This window comes from Camelus ferus, chromosome 24 (genome assembly GCF_009834535.1).
Source record: "Camelus ferus isolate YT-003-E chromosome 24, BCGSAC_Cfer_1.0, whole genome shotgun sequence".
NCBI classification, from domain to species: domain Eukaryota; kingdom Metazoa; phylum Chordata; class Mammalia; order Artiodactyla; family Camelidae; genus Camelus; species Camelus ferus.
In genome coordinates this window covers 3366637-3391558 of record NC_045719.1, presented here as the reverse complement: position 1 = coordinate 3391558, position 24922 = coordinate 3366637, and the positions used below count along the sequence as shown (strand labels likewise).

At 45.3% G+C, this 24922-nt stretch overlaps 1 protein-coding gene across 3 annotated transcripts in view; it reads left to right on the top strand.

Moving 5' to 3' along the window:
* Positions 1-4001: 4001 nt before the first annotated feature.
* PTPRM (protein tyrosine phosphatase receptor type M) overlaps positions 4002-24922 on the top strand; it is a 604888-nt gene continuing 583967 nt past the window's right edge. For all 3 annotated transcript variants that reach the window (XM_032467107.1, XM_032467106.1, XM_032467108.1), the window contains exon 1: positions 4002-4600. In XM_032467107.1, the coding sequence (XP_032322998.1) occupies positions 4528-4600 (73 nt within the window). In that variant the 5' untranslated portion in view covers positions 4002-4527. The remainder of the gene's footprint in view (positions 4601-24922) is intronic.

Below are 24922 nucleotides of genomic sequence, written 5' to 3'. Positions count from 1 at the left end.
TTTACTAAGAGGCATTTGGTCACTTCTTTCATTAGAGATCTGGGGCTCAGAGCTGAGAGACCAGAAAACATAACCCTAAACCTCCGATCTCAAAACCAACTATTTAGGCTCCAGAGAAACCCTTCACCCCAACATTGGTCCCATGGACTTGGAACAGCACTGACATTTTGGAGGTGCAGTGTGGTGGACGTGGCATGTGGACACTCCTAGGTGTGTGGATGATGTATAGCAGGGACACTTAGTGAAAAGAAAAGTCAAATCCGTTCAAAATCAATCCTTCCTTTCAGATAGCGAAAATAGGAGACATTTTTAAACAATGAGTGGGGTTTCTTTGTGGTGCTAATCACCAATTTTCTCCCTTCTCTTCGTGTTCCAATTCTGGAAGAAATCACGCAAGAGTATTAGTATTTGCATGTAGTTGATTGAACCTGGTGCCTGAAGAACATTGTTCAAAATTAAGTAGTTAATATTATTGTTAAAATGGTAGGTATGTTAGTTATAACATGGGAAACATGATACTGATTTTTTTGGAGATTATAAAAAATTATTTTTAATCAACATTTCCAAAATAATGATACTGATTTTTTTCCATTGATGGGGTGAACACTGAATGCTTGAATTGCTAATAGGTTTCTGCTTATTAAAAATCAATAAGGTGTAATTGAATTTAAATTAGTAAATGTTAAGCTTCTTACGAATAATTTCTTTTGAGATGCGGGGATTCCTCATTACAGTTGGTAGGTTGCATTTGCATCCTAATAGATATCTTTGAACCATTTGGAAGAAAGTAACTGTCAACAACTAGAGGGAAGTGATTTTAACTTTCTGTTTTAAAACATTTAAATTTACATTTTTGATGTAAATAGACACTCAAATTTTGCATAATTTGAATACATTGATCCTTTATCAGTGCTGTCCAATAGAGCTTTCTGTGATGGTGGAAATGTTGTGTATCTGTGCCAACCACTACAGTGGGCACTAGCCACATGTGGCTGTTAAGTGCTTGCTAGAGCCACTGAGGGACAAAACTGGTGAAATGTGGCTAAGTGTTCCATACAGAACATTGTAGCTTCAGATCATTGCTGTCACCAGAACACAAATTATGTGACAATCTTGATTATGGTAACATATGAGCGATTTTACTAAAAGGGAAAACCAAATTTAGGTAATGAGTGAATTATGTATGTCTTTATTACTTATCCGTACAGCCAGACTATCAATAGAAGAATGTAGAAATGCGTAATGACGTATTCCATTGTCTTTGATAGTTTGCTGATTTTTGTCTTATGACAACTATAGGCTTTCTTATCTTTCAATATTGTTGTCTTTGTCGAGGAATTAAGATACAACATGTGATAGTTTTCTAGCTTGACTGATAACTTTGCAGTATTTAGATATATGATGGGGGGCTGGCCTGACTGCCCCCCAACTCTGGTCAGCCTTTCTGCCAATGTCACTATTATCCCCAGAGAGACAGGAGTGTCATGTGGTTGGACTTAAAATAAAAGGCAAAACAATTCCCCTGCTGGGGAAAAAAAAAGTAAAATGCCCCATAGGGAGGGTCCCTGCAGCAGCCCTTCCTTAGAGGAAGTCCAATCCATTCATTGTGAATAGAGGCTTTTCATGTGGGCTCAACCCTGCTTTGGCCAGTTACCTGTAATAAACAGTAGTTGTCTGAATTGCAAGGAAAGAAGCTGCTGGCAAAAACCCCATCACTGTCTGCAATGTGGATTGCAGGCTAATAAGGGTAGAGTTGGCTTAACACAGTAATGTTTAGAGCACAGAGATAATGGAAATTCATTGGCCCTCCCACTGAGCTTTAAGTAAGGGGAAGAAGGGACAGGGTGTATTCAGGTTACCAGGGTAACAGCAGAGAATCCCTGCAGGGCTTTCTTCTGTGGGTGCAGGGACATCTCTTAGTGCAGTGGCCTGCCATGCCTCCCCCCCAGCCACCTCACACTTTTCCTCGCCGCTGGCAGCTCCAGCTCTCAGGCTGTTGTTCCACACTTTCTCCCTGAGGCCCCCAGGGGAGTGAGTTTTAGTTACCCACAGTGGTAACCTGCTCATCCATATACCCTATATTGAATTTCCCCCCCTCTTACTTTCCCCATTCCTCTTGTACTGCTTCCTGGGGTTACTTTCCCAATAAAACCTTAAACCCACTTACACTTAAACCCTTACCTCCAGGCCTGTTTCTGAGGGAGTCCAGCCTAAGACAACCTATAGCACATAGCATAGTGCCTGGCATATATATGGCCTTAATAGATATTTGCTGAAAGAATTCACATACTTTGCAAGTGAAATCCTACCCTAACATTAGCTTCTTCCCCCAACTTGAAGTTACTCGGAAGGAAAATGTCTAGTTTGATTTCTGCCTCCTTATCTGGGGCCTCCTCCCATCTACTAACATAAAAGCTCCATTGGAAAGCATATTACCATCCGAAAAAGGCAAATCTGGGCACGTTGGCTGTGCGTGCAGGACCTCAGCACTGGGAAAGCCCAGGTTGCAGACCCTCAGTGCCCATCTGTGGAGGCATGTGACTCCTTTTGCAATCAAAACAAGGCTCAACACGTACATGTTTGGGAGAAGCAGTGGGATGGTGGCAGGTCGCGGTGTTCAGAAGTAAATGATTAATATAGCGCCTTTTAAAGAGCACTTATGATAAGGATCTAATAAGTGGAATTCCTGAAGAAGGAGGAGCTCTTGGTTGGGGCACCAAAGCAAGAGTCCTCCAGGCCCTCAGTTTGCCCTGGGGAGGTGACAGCTGTGACATAACTTATGGGTTCTAGGGTCCTCAGGAGACAGGGTCGAGGGGAGGGTGGGACCAGTGCACTAGGCCTATGTAAGGACCGGGTGGGAGCAGCGCAGAGAGCCCCCGGCACACCTGCGTCCCGGATTTGCCCTCTTGCCGGTGCCCTGTAGTGCTAGAAGGCACAGTGCCACTCACATGGTTAGTTACTTGGTTTCTAATGTAACCTCTTCCCGGGCCTTCTACTGTGTTCAGTTGGCTAGCCCTGGCGCTGACAGTTGTTTGGTGCTGGCTCGATGTGCGTATTCCGAGGTCAGACAGAAGGAAGATAGAAGGATCACTTTTTTTACCCCAATTTTACAAAGTGAACCTCTTTACCGAAGCATTGGAAGCTTTTTTATTCATTTAATGCAATAGGCATTCCAGACCCCGAATCGTAAATTATGTATTTCAAGACATTATTTGATTACCCACGCCTCCTCCTCCCGCGTTTCCCAACACTGCACCAGATGCAGAAATCACAGGTTATGTAGGTCCAAACCCTCCTTTCGGTGTGACCGCCGCCTTCCGTGCTTCGCCCGCGGCTCGCTCGGGCCCACCCGGGACGGTGGGGGCGCAATGAAGCGGCAGAGCGTGCGGGTGCGGGGCTCCAGGGACGGGAGGGCGGGTGCCCCGCGGGGCCGGCCAGGAGGCTGGCGCGCTACGAGGTCGCGGTGCCCACGGCCCCCGCTCCCTCCCGTGGCGCCCGCCAACTTCGCTACGTCCGCGCCCGAGAGAAGCCGGCAGTCCCTCGCAGCCTCCCGATCTCCCGGCTGGGGTGGCCCGCAGCCGCCAGGGATCGCGGGCCCTGCGGCTCCGGATGCCGCCGGCCCCGCTCGCTGACAGCGTCCGGAGCCGGGACGGAGCCGCCTCGTCCGCCCGCCGGGCTGCAGGCCGCTGGTCCCGCCCGCCGCTCTCGCAAACTCCTGGTGGCCCGTGACCCGGGACAAACTTCTGGCCGTGGTGCGGCCCCTCGCGCGCGCGGTTCCCCTCCCGGAAGCCGGCCGCGAAACCGAAGCCGCGGCGTGGCGCGAGGGGAGCGGGTGGCGCCGCCCGGCCGCCGCTCTCCTCGCAGTGACGCCGCCCCCGCGGCCGCCCCCCGCTCGGCTCCCCCCGAGGCGCCGTGGCCACGGAGCACGGGGCTCGGGCCAGCGGGGCCGGGTGCTCACGCCCTCTAGTGGGCCGCAGCGGCGCGGGCGGCCGTGACGTGGGCTCTCCCTTCAGCCGGCCTGCGGGGCACCGCCAGTCAGTCGGGGAGCAGGAGCCCCGCGCGCAGCCGGCGCGGGCTCGGCCATCGGCGCGCCGCCGCCCGGGGGCTTGCTCGGCTGCCGGCGTAGAGGCGGCGGGCGGGACGCGCGCGGCCGCAGCCCCGGCCCCGGCTCCGGCCACCGCGGCGCCGGCGGCTCGGGTCCCGAGTCGGGGAAGGAGAGCGGCGGCGGACGCAGCCGCTGGAACTGAGGGCGGATTTTGGCTCTGCGGGCGCGCCCTCCGCTCCCTCTGGCAGCCGCGCCAGGTCTGAGCGGGGCCGGCGACAGGGCGGGAGGACGCAGACCCTCTGCCCTGGCTCGGAGCCGCCGGAGTTCGGACTTCAGCAACTGTTGGCACTTTGGGGGTTTGGCTCTGTTTTTGGCTGTTCACCCGCCTCTTCTCGCCGCCTGGAAAGCAAAGCTCCCGGCCGCCCTCCGCCCTCGCGCTCACCCAGCGCCACCGGGGAGCGGCCCGGCGCGCACTCAGCACCATGAGCCGACTTGGTACTTGCCTGGCGACTTTGGCTGGACTTTTACTAACTGCGGCGGGGGACACGTTTTCAGGTAAGCGGGGCCGCGCCTGCCGTGGCCTGGGGCGTGTGGGCCGGAGGGGGCTCGGGACGCGGGCAGCTCCGCGGGTGGGAGAGCCCAAGCCGGCGTACGGCGGGTCAAAGGAGGGGGCGCGGCGGGCCGGACATGGTGTCTGTCGGTCCCCTGCGCGGGCGCGGGGCCGGCGAGGAGGGCGAGCACCTAGCGCTCGGGAGGGCCGAGCGGATGAGCCTTGAGCGCTGGCCTCGGAGCCGGGCTCCAATCTCGGCCCTCGGCCCTCCGCGGGGTGTCCCCTTCCTCCGTGTCGGAGCGGACGGCGCCACTCGGAGTCCCGGGCCGGCTCCGAGAGCAACAGCAGAAAACTTTGCCTGAAGTTCGGAGCTGCAGCCGCCGGCCGCCGGGCGTGGGCGCTGCGCGGTCCTTTCCACCCCGAGTGGCGGCCGGGCCGTGTCGCCGTGCCGGCTGAGCCCGCGCGATCGCCCGACTCGGCAGCAGCTCCGGTGGCGGCGATCACTCACTCCCTGTCCTGCCGCCGCCCCACCCGTGGCCGCCGTGACCCGGGCTCGTCCCCGCGGTCGCAAGGCAGCCCGGTAGAGCCGAGGCAGCGTCCTCGTCGGTCCCGGCGGGAGGACGGGCAGCTAGGAGGGATGACCGGGCCCCAGCCCCGGGGCCGCCGTGACCCTGCGGCCCCGGGGCTCCACCTCCGCACCTTCGGCCCCGCGGAGCTCCCTGCCACGGGCGATGGTCAGCCTGCCCCGCCGCCCGCGGTCCCTGGGGGGCAGGAAAGGAAGTGGCAGTGGCTGCGAGTGCATGTGCTTGCAGCTCGCGGGGCCTTTGGGCCCGGAGAGCTCCTGGCGGGAGGACGCGGGGACGGGACTCCTGGGTCAGGCGAGGGGCGAGCCCCGCACCGTGTTCCCCGCAGCACACACTTGGATGGACGGCAGCTAGGGCTTGCACAGTTGCACACTTTATGTCTCGTGGGTATCAGGTTCACTGAGGTCCACATAGAATGGTGGCACTGGGCTTGTTTTCCTTTTAATAAGATGCCTTAGATTTGACCTTAAACTTGGGTTTCAAAACAGGGTTCTGTGTTTATTCGGGAGGAATGAGTAAGTTGAACTTTTTTTGCTGAAAGAGACTCACACTGACAGTAAAATGCTTATTTTAAAACATTGGAGACGTTTGCGTTTGGCTGTATGACCTGTGGAAACTTACATCTTGACTTTCCCGGAGCCCGGGGGACACGCAGGCGCAGAGGCCGAGCCCCACAAGCCGCTGAGTCGCAGGACCCTTGACCACAGTTGGCCGCCGCCGCTCGCTCAGTGCTGTCAAGTTCAATAGAGAAATACCCTTTTCCTGAGTTTAATGTGTCCTTAACTGTCTGGTAATTGCACGTGCTCCGGAGGATTTAACAGAATGATGCACTGCTGTCTGCTATAAAATTGATGTGGATTTTGGCCTGCGTTCTTTCTTATTAGTGAATTATAGAGTAGACTCGCCAGTTTTAGAGCCTTGTAACTCAGTAGTGTTAGAAGCCAAGTATGAGGGCCTTAGTGATGGTTTTCTCTTTATTAAGATCCATAGCTCCCTTCCTGGGATTTGTTTCAAGTTAAGCTGTGTCAGAAAGCATTTTGGTGGATTTTTAAGTTGTGGTCCATGGGATGGAAACAAATATTTATGTAGCTTATTTAAATGATCGGTGTCTCATCATTAAAAGGGATTTTGGCTGAGGTAGTACTGACCTGTGTCCTTGTTAAGGCTTATTTAAATTATTCAAAAGAGACTTAAAAATTTTTTTAAACTAAATTTTAGCCAGATTTTTCTTTTGGAGGATATATATCATTCTATTTGTTTGTTATCATGCCATCAATTGAGCTGTGCCTTCTTTTATTTGGAAAGGCAGAGCTATCCTAGTATGTTAGAGGACAAACAGGAAATGAAGGGCAGTATTCCATAGAGAGTGCTTAGAAATGATGAAATTAAAAAAAATTGAAGTTGGCAAATTTTGTGTGTGCAAGGATCAGATATGTTGCAAGGCAGTATGCTTTTCCTCTGCACTTCGAATTTCAGGTAGTATGTGGGTGAGGCACTTAATGCTTTGGAAAAGACACTTTTTTGTATGTTGGGAAAGTTAGTTGTAATGTTATGAGTGACACTGACACTTCTCTTTATGATTCTACTGGTTGAAATACTTGTCACCTGACATGGGGACCATTTTAGAGCTAGAGGAACTCGACTGTAAGCTGCTTGAGGGCAAAGTCAGTTGTTTTTCCTTCTTGGTTCTGATAAAATACTTAACATAGAGCTGTAGCCCTAACAGACACTCACTCTTTGTTGAATAAATTACTAATGTGAATCCTGATTATTTGCAAACATTTAAATTGTACTTACCTGGCAGACAAAAAAGTGAGGGGGAGGAGAGATTATTAGATTGTTAGAGGGGCTTGCATCGTCCCTTCTTCTGAAATTAACAGTTTCACCACCAGTTCACCTTAGGCTGCCTGATGGACTCGGTCATCAGGTTTTATATAATCAGTGGAGTTTTTTTGTGTGTACTAAGATTTATCCTTTGCTAGTCCCTCCTCTGCACCCTCATATCCTGTTTTGGAATGAGTTCAGAATTGATGTGATTGTTGATTAATCATTTCTGGAGGGTGTGATACATAATTTGGATGCCAGACATCAGAAACAGAATGTGCAACACATTTAGAGAAAAAAGAAAAGAAGTCTTTTTTTTTTTGTCCAGGAAGATTTTAATTTATGATAAACATTCCACTTTAAAAATCACCTTCCATTTTTAGTTTCTAATTTGTTAGGCAAAATATGGGATGTTCACTTTCTGCTTTCTATCTAGGCTTTTATTGATCATTAAAAATAACTTTTGTTAAAAGGTATACAAGGAAGATGTGAGGAACAAAATTAAATCATTTTGCTGCTGCTTGGAATTCTCTTTTCCACAGTGAGAAGCCAAATAGCTGGCAAATCATTCCTCTTTGACCCATTTTCTTAAAAGCCAAATCATAGTATATATTACACAACAAAGTGTTCGGTTTTACTTTATAATGAGGCTGATGTGTTAGGTTCCGGCAAGCAAGCTTTGGTTCGCAGAAATACAGATACAAACAGAGTGGCCCTTTGTTTCCACTACAGTATTTGGAGGAGATTAAACCTTAAAGTATACCTTGTGAATTTGGAGCTCTTATTGAGAAATTTATTCTTTGAAATACTCTTTTAAGGATTTTTGTGGGAAAGCAGCCGAAATCTGAAGAGAGGCTATAATTTAGTTAGTAGCATTGTCCCAGTGTTGAGCTTCTTAGTTTTGGATAATTTGACCCTGATTATGTGAGATTATGACATCACGGGGAGTCAGGTGAAGCATGTACTTGAAATCTTTTTACTGTTCATGCAACTCTCCTGTAAGTCTAAAATTATTTCAAAATACAAAATTTTAAAGTACACTTTACAAAGAGTGTGAATAGATTTGTTGAGCAGTTTGACTTATTTTTTTCTTCTGCTAATAACTAGAGTCATGACATTTTACATTTTTGAGGTGCCTAAGCTAGACTGATAACGGATCTGATGAAAAGACTGCAAGTTTAAATCAGCGTGCATGACAAAGACACGCCAAGAAATCACATTAATATTTTCAGCGTTACGTGGGTTTAAAGAAGTATTGTTTGAGCATAATCAATTGTTCATATCATCTTTCAAAGGGTTACTTTACAGGTTTTAAGTAGAGAGGTTACTTAGGAATAGGATGTATGGATAGGTATGTAATTTGAATGATTCTAAATGAACTTTCCTTAATGAACAAGTAACCTGAATTATGTCTTCAGATTATATAAGCATGTATGAGTCAAACACAGCCTTGCATTGTGGAAAAAGTTGGTTTTAGAATTTCAGTATTTCTGTGACAACTCTAGAAAAGCTGATGGCTTTATTTAAAATTGTCATAGTTTCATAACAATTGAAATACATTCTAGGAATTGCTACCTGTGTATATGTTTCAGTCGAGGCACTGTTTTGGATGAAGTGTTGTCTTCTGTCAGTTTTGTTTTAGGTTTAGTTTTCTAGAATGATGGTGTATTATCTAAATGTCCTAAGACAGTTTTCAGTTAGAGGTCAGGCACTTTAATTAGTGGTAACATACTTTTTCAACAGTAAAGCATTTCTCTTAACGGTGTTATCTACCATATTTTTTAATTCTAGGATTCTTTTCTTAGAAAACCAACTTTCTGACAAAATTTTTCAGTCTCATGTATCAGTGGGCTTCTTGCCTTTAGGAATCCAACACATTAATAAGCTGATTTTGTAAGTGAGGGAAGGTTTGATCATGTTTTTCAAACTCACTAAGAAAATGTTTAAAAAAGATACAAAATAACAAACCTCCCCATATAAGAGGATGCAGCTTCTTGGGTTCCTAAAATACTATAGTGGTTTAGCATCAGAAGCCTGAGTTGACACTGTTGCTTGGAAAAACTCAACAGAGAAAAATAGTAAGTAGGGCTGGTGTTGGTTGGGAGCAGGAGAGCTTTAGTCATCAACCGTGGTCGTCTGTGGTCCCCCACCGTCCAGGGGCGGCTGGCAAGGCCAGGGCATGATTACGGGGTGGGGACGTGGGAGAGGAAAAGAAAAGAACAGAGGCGTGAGAAGGGAAGGGCTATGTGTGCTCAGGTGAAAAAACATAGGTTCTGCAGATCCTGGCGGGGGTGGGGGGGTCACTGCCGGTAACTTCTTCAGGGTGAAATGTACAGAGAGTTAAGGGAGGACGATCAGGAGTGACAAATGGGAGGTGGATCAGGCTGACCTCCTGCACTTGAACGGCTTTAGGTGGCCTTGGGGAGGGCGTTGGGGTACCCAACCGGGGCTAACAGCCAGCTGTGTTTATCCCTGTGCTTCTCAAAACCGATTGTGCCCGAGGGCCACCAGGGGTAGTCCTTCCCAGCGCTGGTCTCTATGGCCGGCCACGGTGACTCTGCTGTCCGAGGTCCCTGAAGGGTCCCACAGCATCCCCAGGGGATCCTGGTTTGTGACTACATCTTGAGAAACTTTGCTCTAAAAGAGTAGTCCTTAAAGTGTGGTCCCTGAAGCATCACTTAAAGTGGCTTAAGCATCACTCAGGAGCTCGTAGACAGGCAGACTCCTGTCCCCTCCCAGACGGATGGAATCAGAAACTCCCCGATGAGAGTTGGGGGTGGTGGGAGCAGCAGTCGCTGCTGGAACCAGCCCTCCAGGAGCTTGGGATGCTGGACAGAGTGTGAGTTCTAAGAGGACTGAGACCTCCACCTGACAAGAGCTGAAAGGGAACCAGGGTTGAGAATATAACTCACGTTCATGCACTCATTAGCCCCCGGCGAACGCTGCCAAAATCACGAACAGCTGATGTGACGGTGCTGCGATTCTCAGCCTGTTAGACAGAACCGCCAGCGTGACATTTCAAATAATGGTCTTATCTGGGGAAGATATTTGATCCAGCCAGTTGTAACACTCAAATGAAAAAAGTTTCCTATCGTTTTACTTACCACCATGAAAAGTGTTAATTAAATTTTACACTAATGATTAGCCATTGGAAATGTCTCTGGCTTGATATTGTGTTTAGAAGATATTTGTTAGCTTGGTATCATAAGCACATAGCCTATTATGTGCTATTAAATTAATGCCTTTAATTCAAGTGAATGTTTATTGAACACTTACTGTTTGTAAGGCCTCTTTAGGGGCCTGGGAGGCATTGGGGTGGAAATGGGCAAAAATAAGAAAGATATACTTACCATACTTTAGAAAGTTGTCCGATTATTAAGTTTCAAAAGCTACTGAAATCGAAAGAAGCAAGGACTTTCTTAGAGAACTGGAAATTAATGTGCATAAAATTTGGAATTTTAAAGTGAAAATGTGAAACTTTGCATTTGGAAATGAACTTAACTTCCAAATAGAAAAGAAAAGCTTCTCAATATCTGTCTCTTTAAAGTACTGATGATGTGTGTCCTAAAATCTTCAATATATATCTCTTCAAAATAGATATATCAAAAAACGCTCATGGCCTCTCTGTCATTTAACGCTCCAGCTAAACAAAAGCAATTGTGACGTCACTTAACAGATTAATCTGGAAAACATTGTCCCCAGGCTTTCAGGGAGTTATTGGCGGGCTTAGTGCTTTCCACGAGGCAGGTGAGCCTCCAGCTTCTTGCTCCTCCTGCTTTGAGGGACAGCCCATCACCAGGTGACCCACTGGGCAGCGCCAGGGAAGCACAGCCACATGCGGGAAGGCACGCTATCGAGTGGACCTTGCTCTGCTTGTAACGCATCATGTAAAGTTAAGTTCTTCAGTTCACTCTGTTTTAGCTCAGCGTTGACCCCAAGACAATGGCAGACTCCTCTGTGATCATCTTTCTCATTTCTTCTTCTTGTTTTGGGCTGTTATCATAAGTTACTGCTATTCCGTGTCTAGCAATGGGACTAGAAGAAATCATGTATATCTGCCCACTAACTAACAGTTCATGGTAACCTCTGGGGCCTTCTCCATAGGCCCTCCGGTAGTGGACAGGAAGACTGGCCACGTGCAGGTGTGTGACACAGACATGAGGTGCACGTATACCTTCTCGCATCTGCAGGAGATGACTTCTCCAGCATTGCTGGTTCAGGTGTGTTATTCAGGAAGTCATCCAGATTTGCATGGAAGTCTGATTCAGTCCATTTTTCTTCTTCAAACTGAGAAGACTAATGAGTTGTTAAGAACTTCTACGAAGTTCCGGGTGTGGGCCCTGAGTTGGAGGCGAGGGGAGGGTGGAAGTTCTGCTAGAAAGGCTGTGCCACTTACTTTGGCCCTGGGGCTGCTGTGGTGGGGTGGGGGTAGGGGGAGCAGAGAAAAACCACCTACGATGATCAATGAGATGATCAATGATCCAGGACCTGCAGCCAAGACAGGATGGGAGTAGAGGTGTCAGAGACTTGTCAAAGCAGGTAAGTTTTTAGAATCTCCCTTGGAGGAAAAGACGACCATTTAACAGAGTGATTTATTTAAAACTACAACAGCCTAAGCAGAAGCAAAACCTTTTGCTTTTTATGGCCTGCAGAGCGGGGAAAAGCTTACAGAGTCAGTTTGTTTTCAGATGGGTGAATATTAGTTTTAATCTCCGTCCTACTCAATATGCAGAAAGCAGATTTGTGACAGACCATGAAAAGCACATGTTTTAGTTTGGGTTCCTTTGGAAGTCAGAGGCCCGGTACTTCTTTCTCCCTGGGAATTAAAACAGGGTGTCGGGCGGGCTTCTGACCCCACACTGGGGGACTGGAGCACACCCTTTCTGCAGTCCAGTTTTGATGGGTCCTGTTTCATCTCTCTTCTCATGTGGAGAAGTTTGAGTTACTTTAAATCATGTCATAACCACATGCTTGAAGTTATTGTGGTGTTCTCGCTACATAAATATTATAAAATTGTCTACAGCATTCCTTTTAAACTAAATACTGATAATGTGTAAAATCAAATTCCTACACAGTGTTTAGGATGTCATCATCATGTAATAAATGAATAAACTTAATAAATATTTGTTGAATTAATGAATAAGTGAATAAAGTTCCCTCAGGGAAGAAAAAACCAAATTACTGATGCTTATTGCTGTTTTTTTTTCTTTCTTTCAATCAAGTTCAATTTTTCTAAGCATTTGTAATAACCTTAACAATAGGCCCAGCTTGTGGGTTTGTGTTCGGTACCCTTAGCAATTCATAGGCGTGTAGAGATTCAGCTGCTAAATTTAAAGCAAAAAGCATTATCTTTTGTTAATTAAATGTGTAAAGGTAAGCCTATAATTTTATCACATATAATAAAAATGTATAAATCAGTTACTGCCATAAAGTAGAATTTTGGTGTAATACTGATCTCTGAAAAAATGAAATCTACAGTGTGTTAGATTAACCATGTCTCTACTCTAGGTGGATTTGATTTTAGTCACTGGTATATTAAAAGAACCATGATAGCACTAGAAGAGGTTTCCATGGCAGGGAAGACTCTATATTATCTCCACTGTTTTTATTTCTAATGTAGAATGAAATTAATTATACCTGCACGGAGCTCAGACTTCAGCTTACCATCCGCTTATCTCCAGTATTGCAGGCGTGCTCACTGTGGCATTGTCTCAAGTGATGAAACTTGATAAAAAGAGGCTGCTTTGACAACAGCCTCACCATCTGTGTCCTCCACGTGCTTGACTTTTGATACCCAGACCTCTGGCTGTGGTGTGACGTCCCTACCGTGGTCATCCCCTGGCATTATGTCCTGTGTGTATGTTATGGGGGTCTTGGCACTGTTTTCTCTGTCAGTTACCATTTTCCTCCCATTTGTGTGGCTTTTTAGAGAGGCGCCTCCCTTTCTTTCCAGCCAGTGGCCAGAGAGCTCCTGTGGAGAGCTCATTGAGAGGTCTGTGTTACTGACCCTCGGAAGGGTTGGAGTGAGGGCCTGGCCAGTTGCAGGGGGACTAGGACAGATGGAGGGTGTTGTGGCCCAGACATCAGCTTTGGGTCCCCTGGGGGGAGGCAAGAAGGGCAGAGGTCCCCTGGCAGATCAGGTGTTCTGATTTGGGATTCTGTGGTCACCACTGAACAGCCATGTGGCCTTGGGCCTGTTTTTAATTTCTCGGAGCCTTAGTTCACTTTTCTGGAAAAATACCTTGCGGGATTATTGTAAAGGCTAAATAGGTGGACCAATGCCAATGTTAGGAGGTCTGTTGAGGGAGCAGGGCTGTGTCTGTTCAGTCATGAGGAAGAGGGGGTCGGTCCGCTCTGCCATTGTCCATGTCCTTTGTAGGATTAACCACACCCGCACACTGTTTCCATGTCAGAAAGGGTTGAATATTGACAATTTCATGTTGTTCAAGCTCATAGTTCCCCTTTCTGGGTCCCTGGCTTTGATAGCTGAGTTGCCTGGGGGACCTTTGGTGATGTGTATGTAGATGTGGTTATGCACATATATATGTTATAAACATATGGCCAATATGATGTTTTAAAAGGAAAAAATCCCCTGAAAGTCACAAAGTGATCACCTCAGAATTGGCACCACCAAAAGCCAGCACTGCTTCTTACCATGAAAGGCAGTGTTGGACATCTGCATTGGAGTCACCTGAAGCTCTTCTTAAAAATGCAGATTCCTGGCCCCACAGCAGTACTGAGTCAGTCTCTGGAAGGGAGCCACAGAAACCGGTAAGGAAACACTTCAGATGATCCTGATGCTAATGAAAGTTGAGAGAGTACTGGTAGGAAATTAGCAATGGCTGAGAGACCCTGCCCGTTGAAGAGTTTGTCACATCTTTCTTGACTAGTGTTAAGAGAGCATCTGAGGGTCATTACATGAAGTTTTACATCCCAAACTATAATTGACTGGAGAGTGTTTCTCTTAGGAAGCAGAGGCTTTCTGATGTCGGAAGAGAAAATGAACTATGAAACGTGGTATTTTCTAGAAACCTCACTGCTTTGTATCCATCTTTCACCTTAGTGACCTCCCACAAATGTGATATGAGTCTGGAATTTTTCAGGTATTATAAAAGAATAAAGATGTTTCAGAGATGCAGAACACAGATCACTTTAGATCTTGAAATTTGCAGCTGGGAGCCCAATTTTAGTTGACTTATTCAGAGAAGATAATGAGACGTGATGATACTGGGAAAATTACTTTCCAGCGCTTATTCCTATCTGATGGTCACAGAAACACGGACACTGGAGAATAATTTGTTTTAGGGGCCCCCTAGGCATGGGCCAGAAGCCTGGCACTTTTATTACAGTGGTTCCTAAAAGACTTACAAACCTCAGAGTGGGCATACCAGTCTATTAAAGCACTTGAAATTTCTACCAGCTCATCATTTTGACCAAGGAAGAAAGGTGCTTATGAAATGTCATCTCTGGGAGAGGTGGCTCATTAAGTCGTCTTAAATATGACATCCCCAACTCCCTGTCACCTCAATCAGTTGACATCCTTAGATGTCTGATTTCTCCCTCATGCAATGAAGATGTTTGATTCAGGGATCCAGCAGGTCTCTCCAGATGCCCAGAGAGTGTGAGGATTGTCATCTGAGTTCAAATTAGTTTGTCAGATAACATGGGGTAAGGGAATGAGCCCTGGATCTGTGGGTCATTTTAGATAGAAGAGAGTGAGAGAAACGTCTCGAGCAGTGGGTCAAATCTGAGACAGTGTCTGACACAGCATGAAGGTGCTTGTCAAAGGGAAGTGGGTGTGCAGGGGTGTCAGAAGGATCATAGGGGCATCCCACGTTGGTCGTAGGCTGCCTCTGCTCAGACGTGCACAGAAGCAGCTCACTGCCTCTGAACTTGTGAATGTCATTGCCACCTACAGCTGCCACCACAGACTCTGCAGCAACTGGACCATCGAGGATGAGATTTTTTGCTTAAGTATCGGTAACACAGATAAGCCTTATTTCAGGGGCTGAGCGTTGATAGTAATAAGTGATAACCGTATATTGAACCACACTGAGAGGATATGATATTCTCATCGCTCCCCAGGAGCTAATAAAAGCTGGGCCGAGATGATGGATGGGAGGTTTGGGAGGCAAAGCTATCTCCATTCCTAACAAAGCCCAGTCCTCTGAGCACGGGGTGCACGCCCGTGTACACAGATGCAGGTTGCCTTTTCCTGATTGATGCCTTGATGGAATGCCATCCACCTGTGTTGAGGTGTGCACTTGCAAAAGCATTTCAAGTGGTGTGTCATGTTACTTAGAAAGATGTTGAGTGATTTTTTTCTTACACAATGCAGAACCTTTATAATAACCTGGGGAGCGTTCCTGCTGGATCTCAGTTCCAGGAAAAGGTGTGAGTCTCCTGTGCCCTCAGTGTTTCCTGGTGGACACAGTGAATTGTATAACCCACCTAGTCTTCCTCGTTCTGTTGGCTGTTAGAATGCCAGATTCAGATGTGTGTGCTGTAGTGGTTAGAGCTTTCTCGAACAGAGAACCTCAGTCCAGCTGGCTTTCGTCAAGCAGGGAATTTGTTGGCTCTTGTTACAGAGAAGGCTGTGGGTGGCACCACTGGTCCCAGAGGCTCAGTGCAGTCATGGGAGTTCTTTTTTTATTGAAGTATAGTCAGTTTACAATATTGTGTTAATTTCTGGTGTACACTGTAGTGATTCAGTTGTGTGTGTATATATATATATATGTATATATATATATATATATATATATATATATATATATATATATATTCCTTTTCATATTCTTTTTCATTATAGGCCATTACTAGATTTTGAATGTAGTTCCCTGTGCTATACAGTAGGACCTTGTTGTTTATCTATTTTATATATAGTTGTTAGTATCTGCAAATTGTGAATTCTCAATTTATCCCTTTCCCCCACTTTTCCCTTTGGTAACAATAAGTTTGTTTTATATGTCTGTGAGTCTGTTTCTGTTTTGTAAATAAGTTCGTTTGGGTCATTTTTTTAGATTCCACATATAAGTGATATCATGTGATATTTATCTTCGTCTGACTTACTTCACTTAGTATGACTATCTCCAGGTCCATCCATGTTACTGCAGATGGCATCATTTTATTATTTTTTATGGCTGAGTAGTATTCCATTATATAAATACACCACAGCTTCTTTATCCAGTCATCTGTCAGTGGACATTTAGGTTGCTTCCATATCTTGGCTATTTTAAATAGTGCTGCTATGAACACTGGGGTGCATGTATCTTTTCAAATTAGAGTTCCCTCCAGATATATCCAGGAGTGGGATTGCTGGATCATAGGGTAAGTCTGTTGTTAGTCTTTTGGGGAAACTCCATACTGTTTCCCATAATGGCTGCACCAAGCTGCATTCCCACCAGCAGTGTAGGAGGGTTCCCTTCCCTATTCTTCACACCCCTCTCCAGCATTTATCATTTGTGGACTTTTGAATGATGGCCATTCTGACTGGTGTGAGATGATACCTCATTGTAGTTTTGATTTGTATTTTTCTGATAATTAGCGATACTGAGCATTTTTTTCATGTGCCAATTGGCCATTTGTATGTCTTCACTGGAGAAATGTTTGTGTAGGTCTTCTGCCGTGGGAATTCTGAGTCTTCCTCTCCAAGCATCTTTCCTGTGTGTTTCCAAGGGATTACAGGCTGAATCCTGCAGCTCCAAGCCCAGTGGAAAGAGGAATTCTCTCCCCAAGTGGTACAAACCACTCCTGCGGCTGGGCTTCTGGACTCAGCTCAAATCACTTGTCTCCAGTTAACCTCGTGCCTGGCTTGGTTCGCCCACTGGACCAGGTGTAGGGTCAGCCCCCATGAACCATGTGGAATAAGAGTGCAGAAGTTGAGGTTTCCCCATAGGAACACGTTGGCAAGAGTGGCTGCTCTCTGTGCAAAAAGCAGCAAAACGCCCAGGGTCACGATCTCTGCAATCGGACCTTAATTCTGGTTCCTTTTCTTGGTCTCATAGCTAGTTTCCTCTTCTCTTTTCTCACCTCATTCTAACTTACCTTGCTGTATTTTATGTATCATTATAAACGCATTGAATCTTTTGGGCCTGGATGGCGATGGCCAAAATAAAGAGTTCCCAGTCTTGATATCTGAGTCTGTGTTCCATATGCTACTGTTGCGTGTGTGCATTTCTTTTACATCCCAGTTACACCGGGGAACGCGGTCATCGCTCACTAAAGGTGCAGAACACAGGAGTGGGAAGACCACAGGGAGGTTATTACAGTCCAGCTCAGACGTTCTCAAACTTCCTTTCTAAAGCATGAAAATCTTTCGGTTAGGCAAAATCTTACATAGGTAGAAAAGCATAAAAATCTTTGAGTTAAAATTTTGTGAAGGCAGGTTTTAAAAAATGACTCTAAGTTGGAAAACAAGGTATTTGATGTGCTATTGCTGAGTAACAGATGTCCCCAAATTTCATGGCTTAAACATCTACTGGCTTTCATGTTCTGTTGGTGGAGGCCGGGGGAAGTCTGCTGATCTAACTGGGTTGTGTACTTCCTGCGTATGTATCTACTCAGCTGACTTTGGCTGGGCTGTCTTGATATTTTGGGGTTGGCTGGCCGTGGGCTGGTCTAGGATGGCCTGGGCTGGGACAGCGGGGCTGTCTCTCCTCCATGTGGTCCTTCACCCTCCAGCGGCCTGAGTTTCCAAAGAGAGAGCAGAGGGGTGCCAAGACCTCTTGGCGTACGCTTGGGAAGGGGCACATCATCACTTCTGCCTTATTCTTCTGGTCACAGCCAGTCCCAGGGCCAGCGTAGAATCGAGGGTGGGGAGCTAGACGTCACCCTGGATGTGTGGGGCTGTAGGGCGGTCGGGAGGGGTGCGGCTAAAGGCAAGCCCAGGTGGAGAATTGGGCCCCGCACAGTGATCTGCCAGCACCCAGGCCTTGTGTCCTGAGATGCCTCGGCTTTGCTGAGCACGGTTGGGGAATCTTGGGCAACATGAAAGAAGGGAATCTAGGACTGCGAGACCTGCATTCAAGGGCCCCCCTGTCATTTGAACTTGGTGAAGCCAGTGCCTCGTCTGTGAGGAGGGTCGTTTGGTGACATTCTAACTCGGGTTTGCTTTGGAGATCACCTATGATAATGGACGATATGAAAAAGCAACTTTTACAAACCACTGTCTCTGGGTGAATTCCCCGAGAATGGCATTATAGGCTGATTAAAGGGTGATTATAGGCTGATTAATTATCAGGTGATTATAGGCTGATTAAAGCTGAGTTTTCATCCTGGCTGTGTCATTTGTCCCCTGGGACAGTCAGTCTTGCCTCACTGAGGCCAGTTTCTTCGACTGCGAAGAGGGGCAAAGTCTCCCTCCCAGGTCATCCTCTAGAGAACACAGTGCTCGGTCTGTAGGAGCTGCAGTCCCTGTTCTTGGAGACCTGTGACCACGAATAACCTTGATCCATTGCTTGCGTGTTTCCTTCATGTCTGCAAACCCCAAAGGGTGTAGTTCCCCCAGGCCCAAGTTTTCTGCCGTCTGTAATCTGATTTTATAGGCTTACTGCTATTCCCGGGAGCAAGGGAAGGACATATGAATAGTGCATGCCACTAGGTGATGGTCCTTTATGTGTTAGTTAACTACCAAAGCAGTCCCGCAAGGTGAAGATGGTGGCCCTGTCATTTCATGCTTTTTGAAACTGAGGCCCCCAGTGTTTTAGGATGTGGCTCAGCTCTTCGTGGACCCCAAAGTGCTCCATTCCTCCAGAGCCTCTGGGGTCCCAAGTCATAATCTTCAAGTGCGCTTAACTGTTGGGTACCATTTCTCATTTTGATGCAAAAAAACAATCATGAAGTTGGCGTAACCCAGCCACGCACCGTGGCTACTGCTGTTCTGCAGTCCCCGAAACAGTAAATTAGAAGGAAGAGTTCTCAGCTTCGGAGGAACTCGAATGAAATGAATTGATTGGAGACGTTGTCCATGTTTTCTCACAAGCAGAGATGGGCAGAATGTTGCCTTCTCCAAGGTTTCTAATCCTGTGGATAGGATTGTGTTTTTGTCTTTTCTCGTGTTTAGCATCTGGAGATCTGATTGAGGTGAAAAGTGTAAAATCCCTTGCAAATCTCTTGGCTGTGTGCGTTAGTGTTCTCAGGGGCAAAATGCCACTCAGGTCAGCGATAATTTATTTTAAGACCTTTCACTTCAGGTGGAGGTGAACAGGCCTTTGGAGATTGATGTTAATCACCTTCTTTAGAACAAATTGCATTTTCTTTTGAGGTTGGACAAAGGCAAAGAAAGCATGCTGATCTGTATTTGAAGATTTAAAACAATCCAGTGAGCCTGGTCTGATTGCAGTCGTCATGGGAAAGAACTACTTGGTGTATGATATTTATAAGGGTTATGTACATTGCTTATTTAAATATGTACTTTTGCTTATTTAAATTTAAATTAAACTTTTTTTGCAATGTCACTGGGGAGAATTATACCAAAAGAAACTGAGCATTAAGAAAAGTAGAATAAGTGACTATTAAGAAACTATTAGCATCTTCCAGAGTGATTTTTAAGAAATGATGGATTTAGATTTTTTTAACAAAATTATTTATGAAATGATGGTCATTGTCATCTGATAAAACAGATACTTAAGTTATTATTACTTATTTTGGAAAGATGCCTGAGCATCTGGAGGTAAAATGAAGTGGTTTGCTTTTTGCCAGGGATGAGGGAGATCCTGGCACCGGACCTTGGGAGTCTAAAGCTTGGTCCTGCCCCCAGGTGGCATGTGATTTGGGTCAGGTCTCCTAATTGTGACTCAAGCCCCAGAAGACTAAAATGGATATTAGAATAACTACTCTGAGTGTCTAAAAAGATGATAAGGATCAGATTAAATAATTGAAAACAGGACTTTCTCAGCTGCAAAGTCCTGGCCACGTGCAGCTGTCACATGGCCTGGGTTGGCTCTGGCTCAAGGTCACAGCCTGAGTCAGGACGTTCTGGGGGGCCACCCTGTGCCCCTGCAACCCACCTCCTAGGCTGGCATGTCGTGAAAATCCAAGAGCTGCCAGCACCATTGGTTGTCCTTTTGTCTCTTTATATGTGGGGAGTTATGATTAAGTTGGCATTTTTTAAATTGGGATACTTCCTGAATACATCCTGTTTCTTGTCTTCTGGGCCACCCCGGGGAGGGGCTATGTGGACTGCTCCGTGCTGAGCCCTGGGGGCTGGGTGTGGGTAGAAATTAGGGACCCCCCTGCCGGGGGGCCTATGGGTGCTCTTCAGTGGGAAGGGAGAGAAGAAACCTCTGAATATCATATTGACATGTTTTGGGACTGTTTCTCTTAAAATGGGGTGTCTGATGAGCCAGTGAGTTTTTGAGGTAGTGGTCATCTGCTTAGGAAGTTACGAAGGGGAACACACTGTTCAGGGCTTTTTTGATTAGAAGATGATTGTGTGGGTGACATGGCTTCTCTCCCTGCATTTCCAGGCAGTGGGTCCTGTTTGCTACTGCTTTTAAGGGTGTCTGCATGGAGTGGGAATTTGGCCCCACTAGGGAAGATTCAGGAACCCATAACTTCTCCTTTCTTCCCACACTTGGTATCATGGTCCTGGATTTTCCCTTCCTCCTTTTCTTCTTTCCTCCTCCATCTGCATCTCATGCAACAGGTGGGTTTTACAAGAAAGGGGTGAACTAAACTGGGATCTCTTACTGTCAAGGAATTATCAGTGACAGGCTGCTGGGCGTCCTGGGTTCCCTCTGAAGGGTGTGGGCGGGACAGAGAGTGTTGACCCAAATAGAGAGAAGTGGTGAATTAAAGCATAACCACTACCATGTCTGCCAGGCGCTGGTCGGTGCTTTATCTGCTTTATTTCTAATCAGCACAGCAGTACTTAGAGGTGAAAGTATTATAATACAACAAAAGGACAACTAATGCTTATTGACTACCTCAAATGTCCAGGCATTATTCTAAGTGCTTTTTATAGGTATTACCTGATTTAATACCAATAACCACCTCAATGAGACCCATTTTTCAGGCTGGGGATAAGGCTCAGAGACTAAGCAGGTGACCCGCTCAGACAAGCTGCAAGGGCAGATCTAAGGTTGACCTTGATCAGACTGAGTCTGAAGCCCCTGAGCCACAGAACCTTCCCATTCTTTGTGTGTGGGGGACACTGTCGGACTCTCCACACCCTGTAAATGTAACCTGCTTCTGTTTCAAGACTCTGCATCTCTTTGTATGGGTCCCTTCCATTGGTTAGCTACAAGTCCAGGAAGGTGGAGGGGTGCTTCAGGTGTGTACAGAGCAGTGGCCCCCGAGTAACAGGATGACAGAATGGAGGAGGATGCCGGCTCTCAGGATGCCCTGCCCAACATAGTCAGCTGATGGGCTTAATCATTCTGGAGATTGTGCTGTAAAATAACTGGCCAAGTGGGTAAGAGCTGGGAACAAAACAAGGCATAGGTCCTGCTTTATGAGATCTTGTTCTAGGGAAGTGTTTTCGCTGAACAAGGAGCCAGTGCCAGAAAGTTCCAAGATCTGTGTGGCTGTGTGTCCAGTCAATGCATTTTAAAAAATCGACCACTTCCTTGCACATTGGTAAATTCACATCTGAAATTTTGCATTTGTGTATACAGTTGAGAAGGAGGGAATTTATGCCTTATGGTAAATACTGACATTTTAAGATAAGACTTTTTTGGTGAGGGTCGTGATGGGCCTGTTTATTAACTTGATTGTTGTAATGGTTTTATTAGTTACACATGTATCAAAACTTTTAAACAACAAGGTCCTACTGGATAGCACAGGGAACTGTATTCAATATCTTGTAATAACCTGTAAGACTTACAAAAATCTTTTAGAGACATCCATCAGAAATAGAATACAAATACTAAGGCTTTTGATACTCTCCATTGTCCATTTAAAAGTATATGAACAGGATTTTCTTTAATTGAGAGGAAGTTTAGTAGCTCACAGCGAAAAAAAAAAGTGACAAAGAATATATGTATGTTCATGTATAACTGAAAAATTGTGCTCTGCGTTGGAATTTGACACAACATTGCAAAATGACTATAACTCAATAAAAAATGTTAAAAAAAATTGAGAGAAAGTTACCTGCTTAATTTTTCTTCCTGAACTGGTATTTGCATTATTTCCCCATAGAATCTTATCCTGGTATAACATGTTTAAACTTGAGAGTCTTTTTGTGGTGACTTATCAAACTTCTCTGCAACAAAAATATGTATACAATTGACACTTTTATTCTGTTTATAATTTTATGGGACCATAAAGGCCTAAGTGCCAAATTTTATCTACTTGGATTATCACCAGAATTATTAATATACAATTGAATTGCTGTTAAAACTTATTGGAGTATTATTTGGGAAATCGACAGGGCTTTAGAAAATTTCAGAAGCTCGTGTACCTGTGAATAGATATTTGTTGCTGCTTAAACAGGGTTAAACACCAAGTCTATTTCCATTTTTCATTTTTTATAAATGTGTGTTGAGAAACTTGTTCATGTAAGTAGGTAGATCGGGCGAGAGGATTTTGTTATAGCAGGGTCACTTTGAATTATTTTCGAGATTCATATTGAGATCTAGCAACAGAAATTATTCTTAATGACTGTAAGCTGACAGTTTGATTAGTTTCACTTTCAAAACCGTTCAGAGCAGAGAATTGGAAACCAGCTAATCTCTGAAGGATTTGTTACCTAGTCCTGCACCCTCCTGTTTGTTGGGAAGTAAACCAGGTAGACCAAGTAAACCAGGATTCATCTGTAACTGTTAATCACACCTGCTGTTTTTTTTTTTAACTTAAAGGCATTTTTTTTAACCAGGATTAGGGAAGTATTCAGAAATGGTTCTGAAAACAAAAACAATATTAATTTTAATATACTTTAGTCAATGAATGCTTTAAATATTCTTGTATATTATGTAAATATACATATACACGTACATACTTACATACATACACATTTTCTTGGGTCAAACTTTAGAGATGACGATATAGGCTAATCAGTGAATGAAAAATATCCTATCCTACGACTCCGTTTAGCACAGAGGTCCTCATCAAAGCTGTCATTCAAATCAGCCTTACTTTCTATCCGAAAAGGTCTCACAGTTTTTAATTTCAAGTAAGTGTGAATTTGCATTTTGGGGAAGATTTTTAAAAACAGTAAAAAGAAAGGCTATAACAGATTAATCAAAGCAGTTTAGTCGAGTTTAAAGTGATACAGCTTTAATAGAATTAATTATATTTTGTAATAAGTTACAAAACCATGGCAGATCTATACCTTTTCTCATGAGTGTATAGGAATGTAATATAATGGGCACCTAAAATTACGAGGTATTATAAAGTGAGGATTCAGATTTAAAAAGTGTACTGGTTTCTGGTAAGTGTATGTGAATGTGTGTATTGAACTCTGGTGTTTGACTTCCAGGAATAATTAAATAAGTGTACTGTCTAAAGTAACTTCATCCGTCTCTGACACATCAGAATCTAGCTTTTCCTACGTATGTAATAAGAGAGAAGTATACGCTACTCAAAATAAATGGACCTAGCAGCAAACTGACATAGCATGTTTTTGTTAAGAGGTAGAAAATAGTGAGTATTTTATGGGGATTGACTTTCACTGGAAAATTTGCCTTATAAATAAGTGTTTGATAAAGTGGATTTAACAGTATGTATGATGCAAACAATCCAAACTAAATCTCATGTAGTTTTACTTGTGAACTTTTCCGGTGTAATCTGAAAAATTTGGAAAGCGTTGTAATTATATTGAAAAGAATCAGTGTCAGCAACAGCCACACTTTGACTTGTTTGAACGTTGTTTGATTTCCAGTGGATGTCATGCTTGAGTGTGAGTATACATGCTAAAAAAAGAGACATTCTATTTAGGTACATTTAAAAGGGATTTTTTTTTTTTTACATTTAATATTTACTGGTGTCATTAAAAAAATTCCCCAGTTCTTTGGTTCTGAAATGAGTTCTTGCTGGTCAAGGGAAGGAAGACATGGAGGCATTAAATTTATAAGATATCTGATTTCATAGCATCCCACGAGGGCTAAAATCTTCTCTCTTGGATACATTGTCTGACCCTTTAGTTAGATATGGATACAACAAGGAAGATGTGAAGCCCTACAGTGAGTGTCTGGTGTTGGATTAATCGTTAGAGAAGACTTCCTCGAGAGCCACAGCTCACGTTGTTTCTTTGAAGCCCTGGACAGTTTTCCATGGGCTGTGCCTGCCTTTTGTAAGGTGTGCGGTCAGTTGGGAAAGAGCAGACAGGACGGGAGGACGTGCCTGATGCTTGGCAGGGCATTGGTGCCTTTTCCCGGATCAGCTCTCTGTACCCCTTGTTTTCCCCGTAGCTGTGGCTGCTGGGTCCCCTGCCCTGTGGCTCTGTTGGGACTTCGGCACTGACACTGGAAATGATGGGGCAGGGCCCTGTGGCTGGGGGTCTGCAGGCTTTATCTTTCTAGGTGGAGATCTTAATTTTTTTAAAAAAGACAATTTTTAGGGCAGTTTTAAATTCACAGCAGAACTAGGAGGACGGTAGAGAGATTTCCCATATACTTTGCCCTGGCACACGCGTGGCCTCCCCCTGTTTTCAGCATCCATCCATCTCTAGATGGTGCATTTGTTACAGCTGATGACCTTGCACGGACACATCGTGATCACCCAAAGTCCACCATTCACATTAGGGTTCCCTCTTGGCGCTGTACGTCCTATGGGTTTGGACAAATGTGTAATGACATGTATCCACAACTATAATATCAGTGTCCTAAACATCCTGCATGCTCAGCTGTTCACCTCTCCCGTTCCGCCTCCCCCAGCACCAAGAGGCAGAAACTGAGCTGGTGAACTCGGGTTTACAGTGACTCAGTTCTGGTCTTGACTGAGTCTGTGACTTTGATGGATGTTTTGTGTCTCACTGCTTCA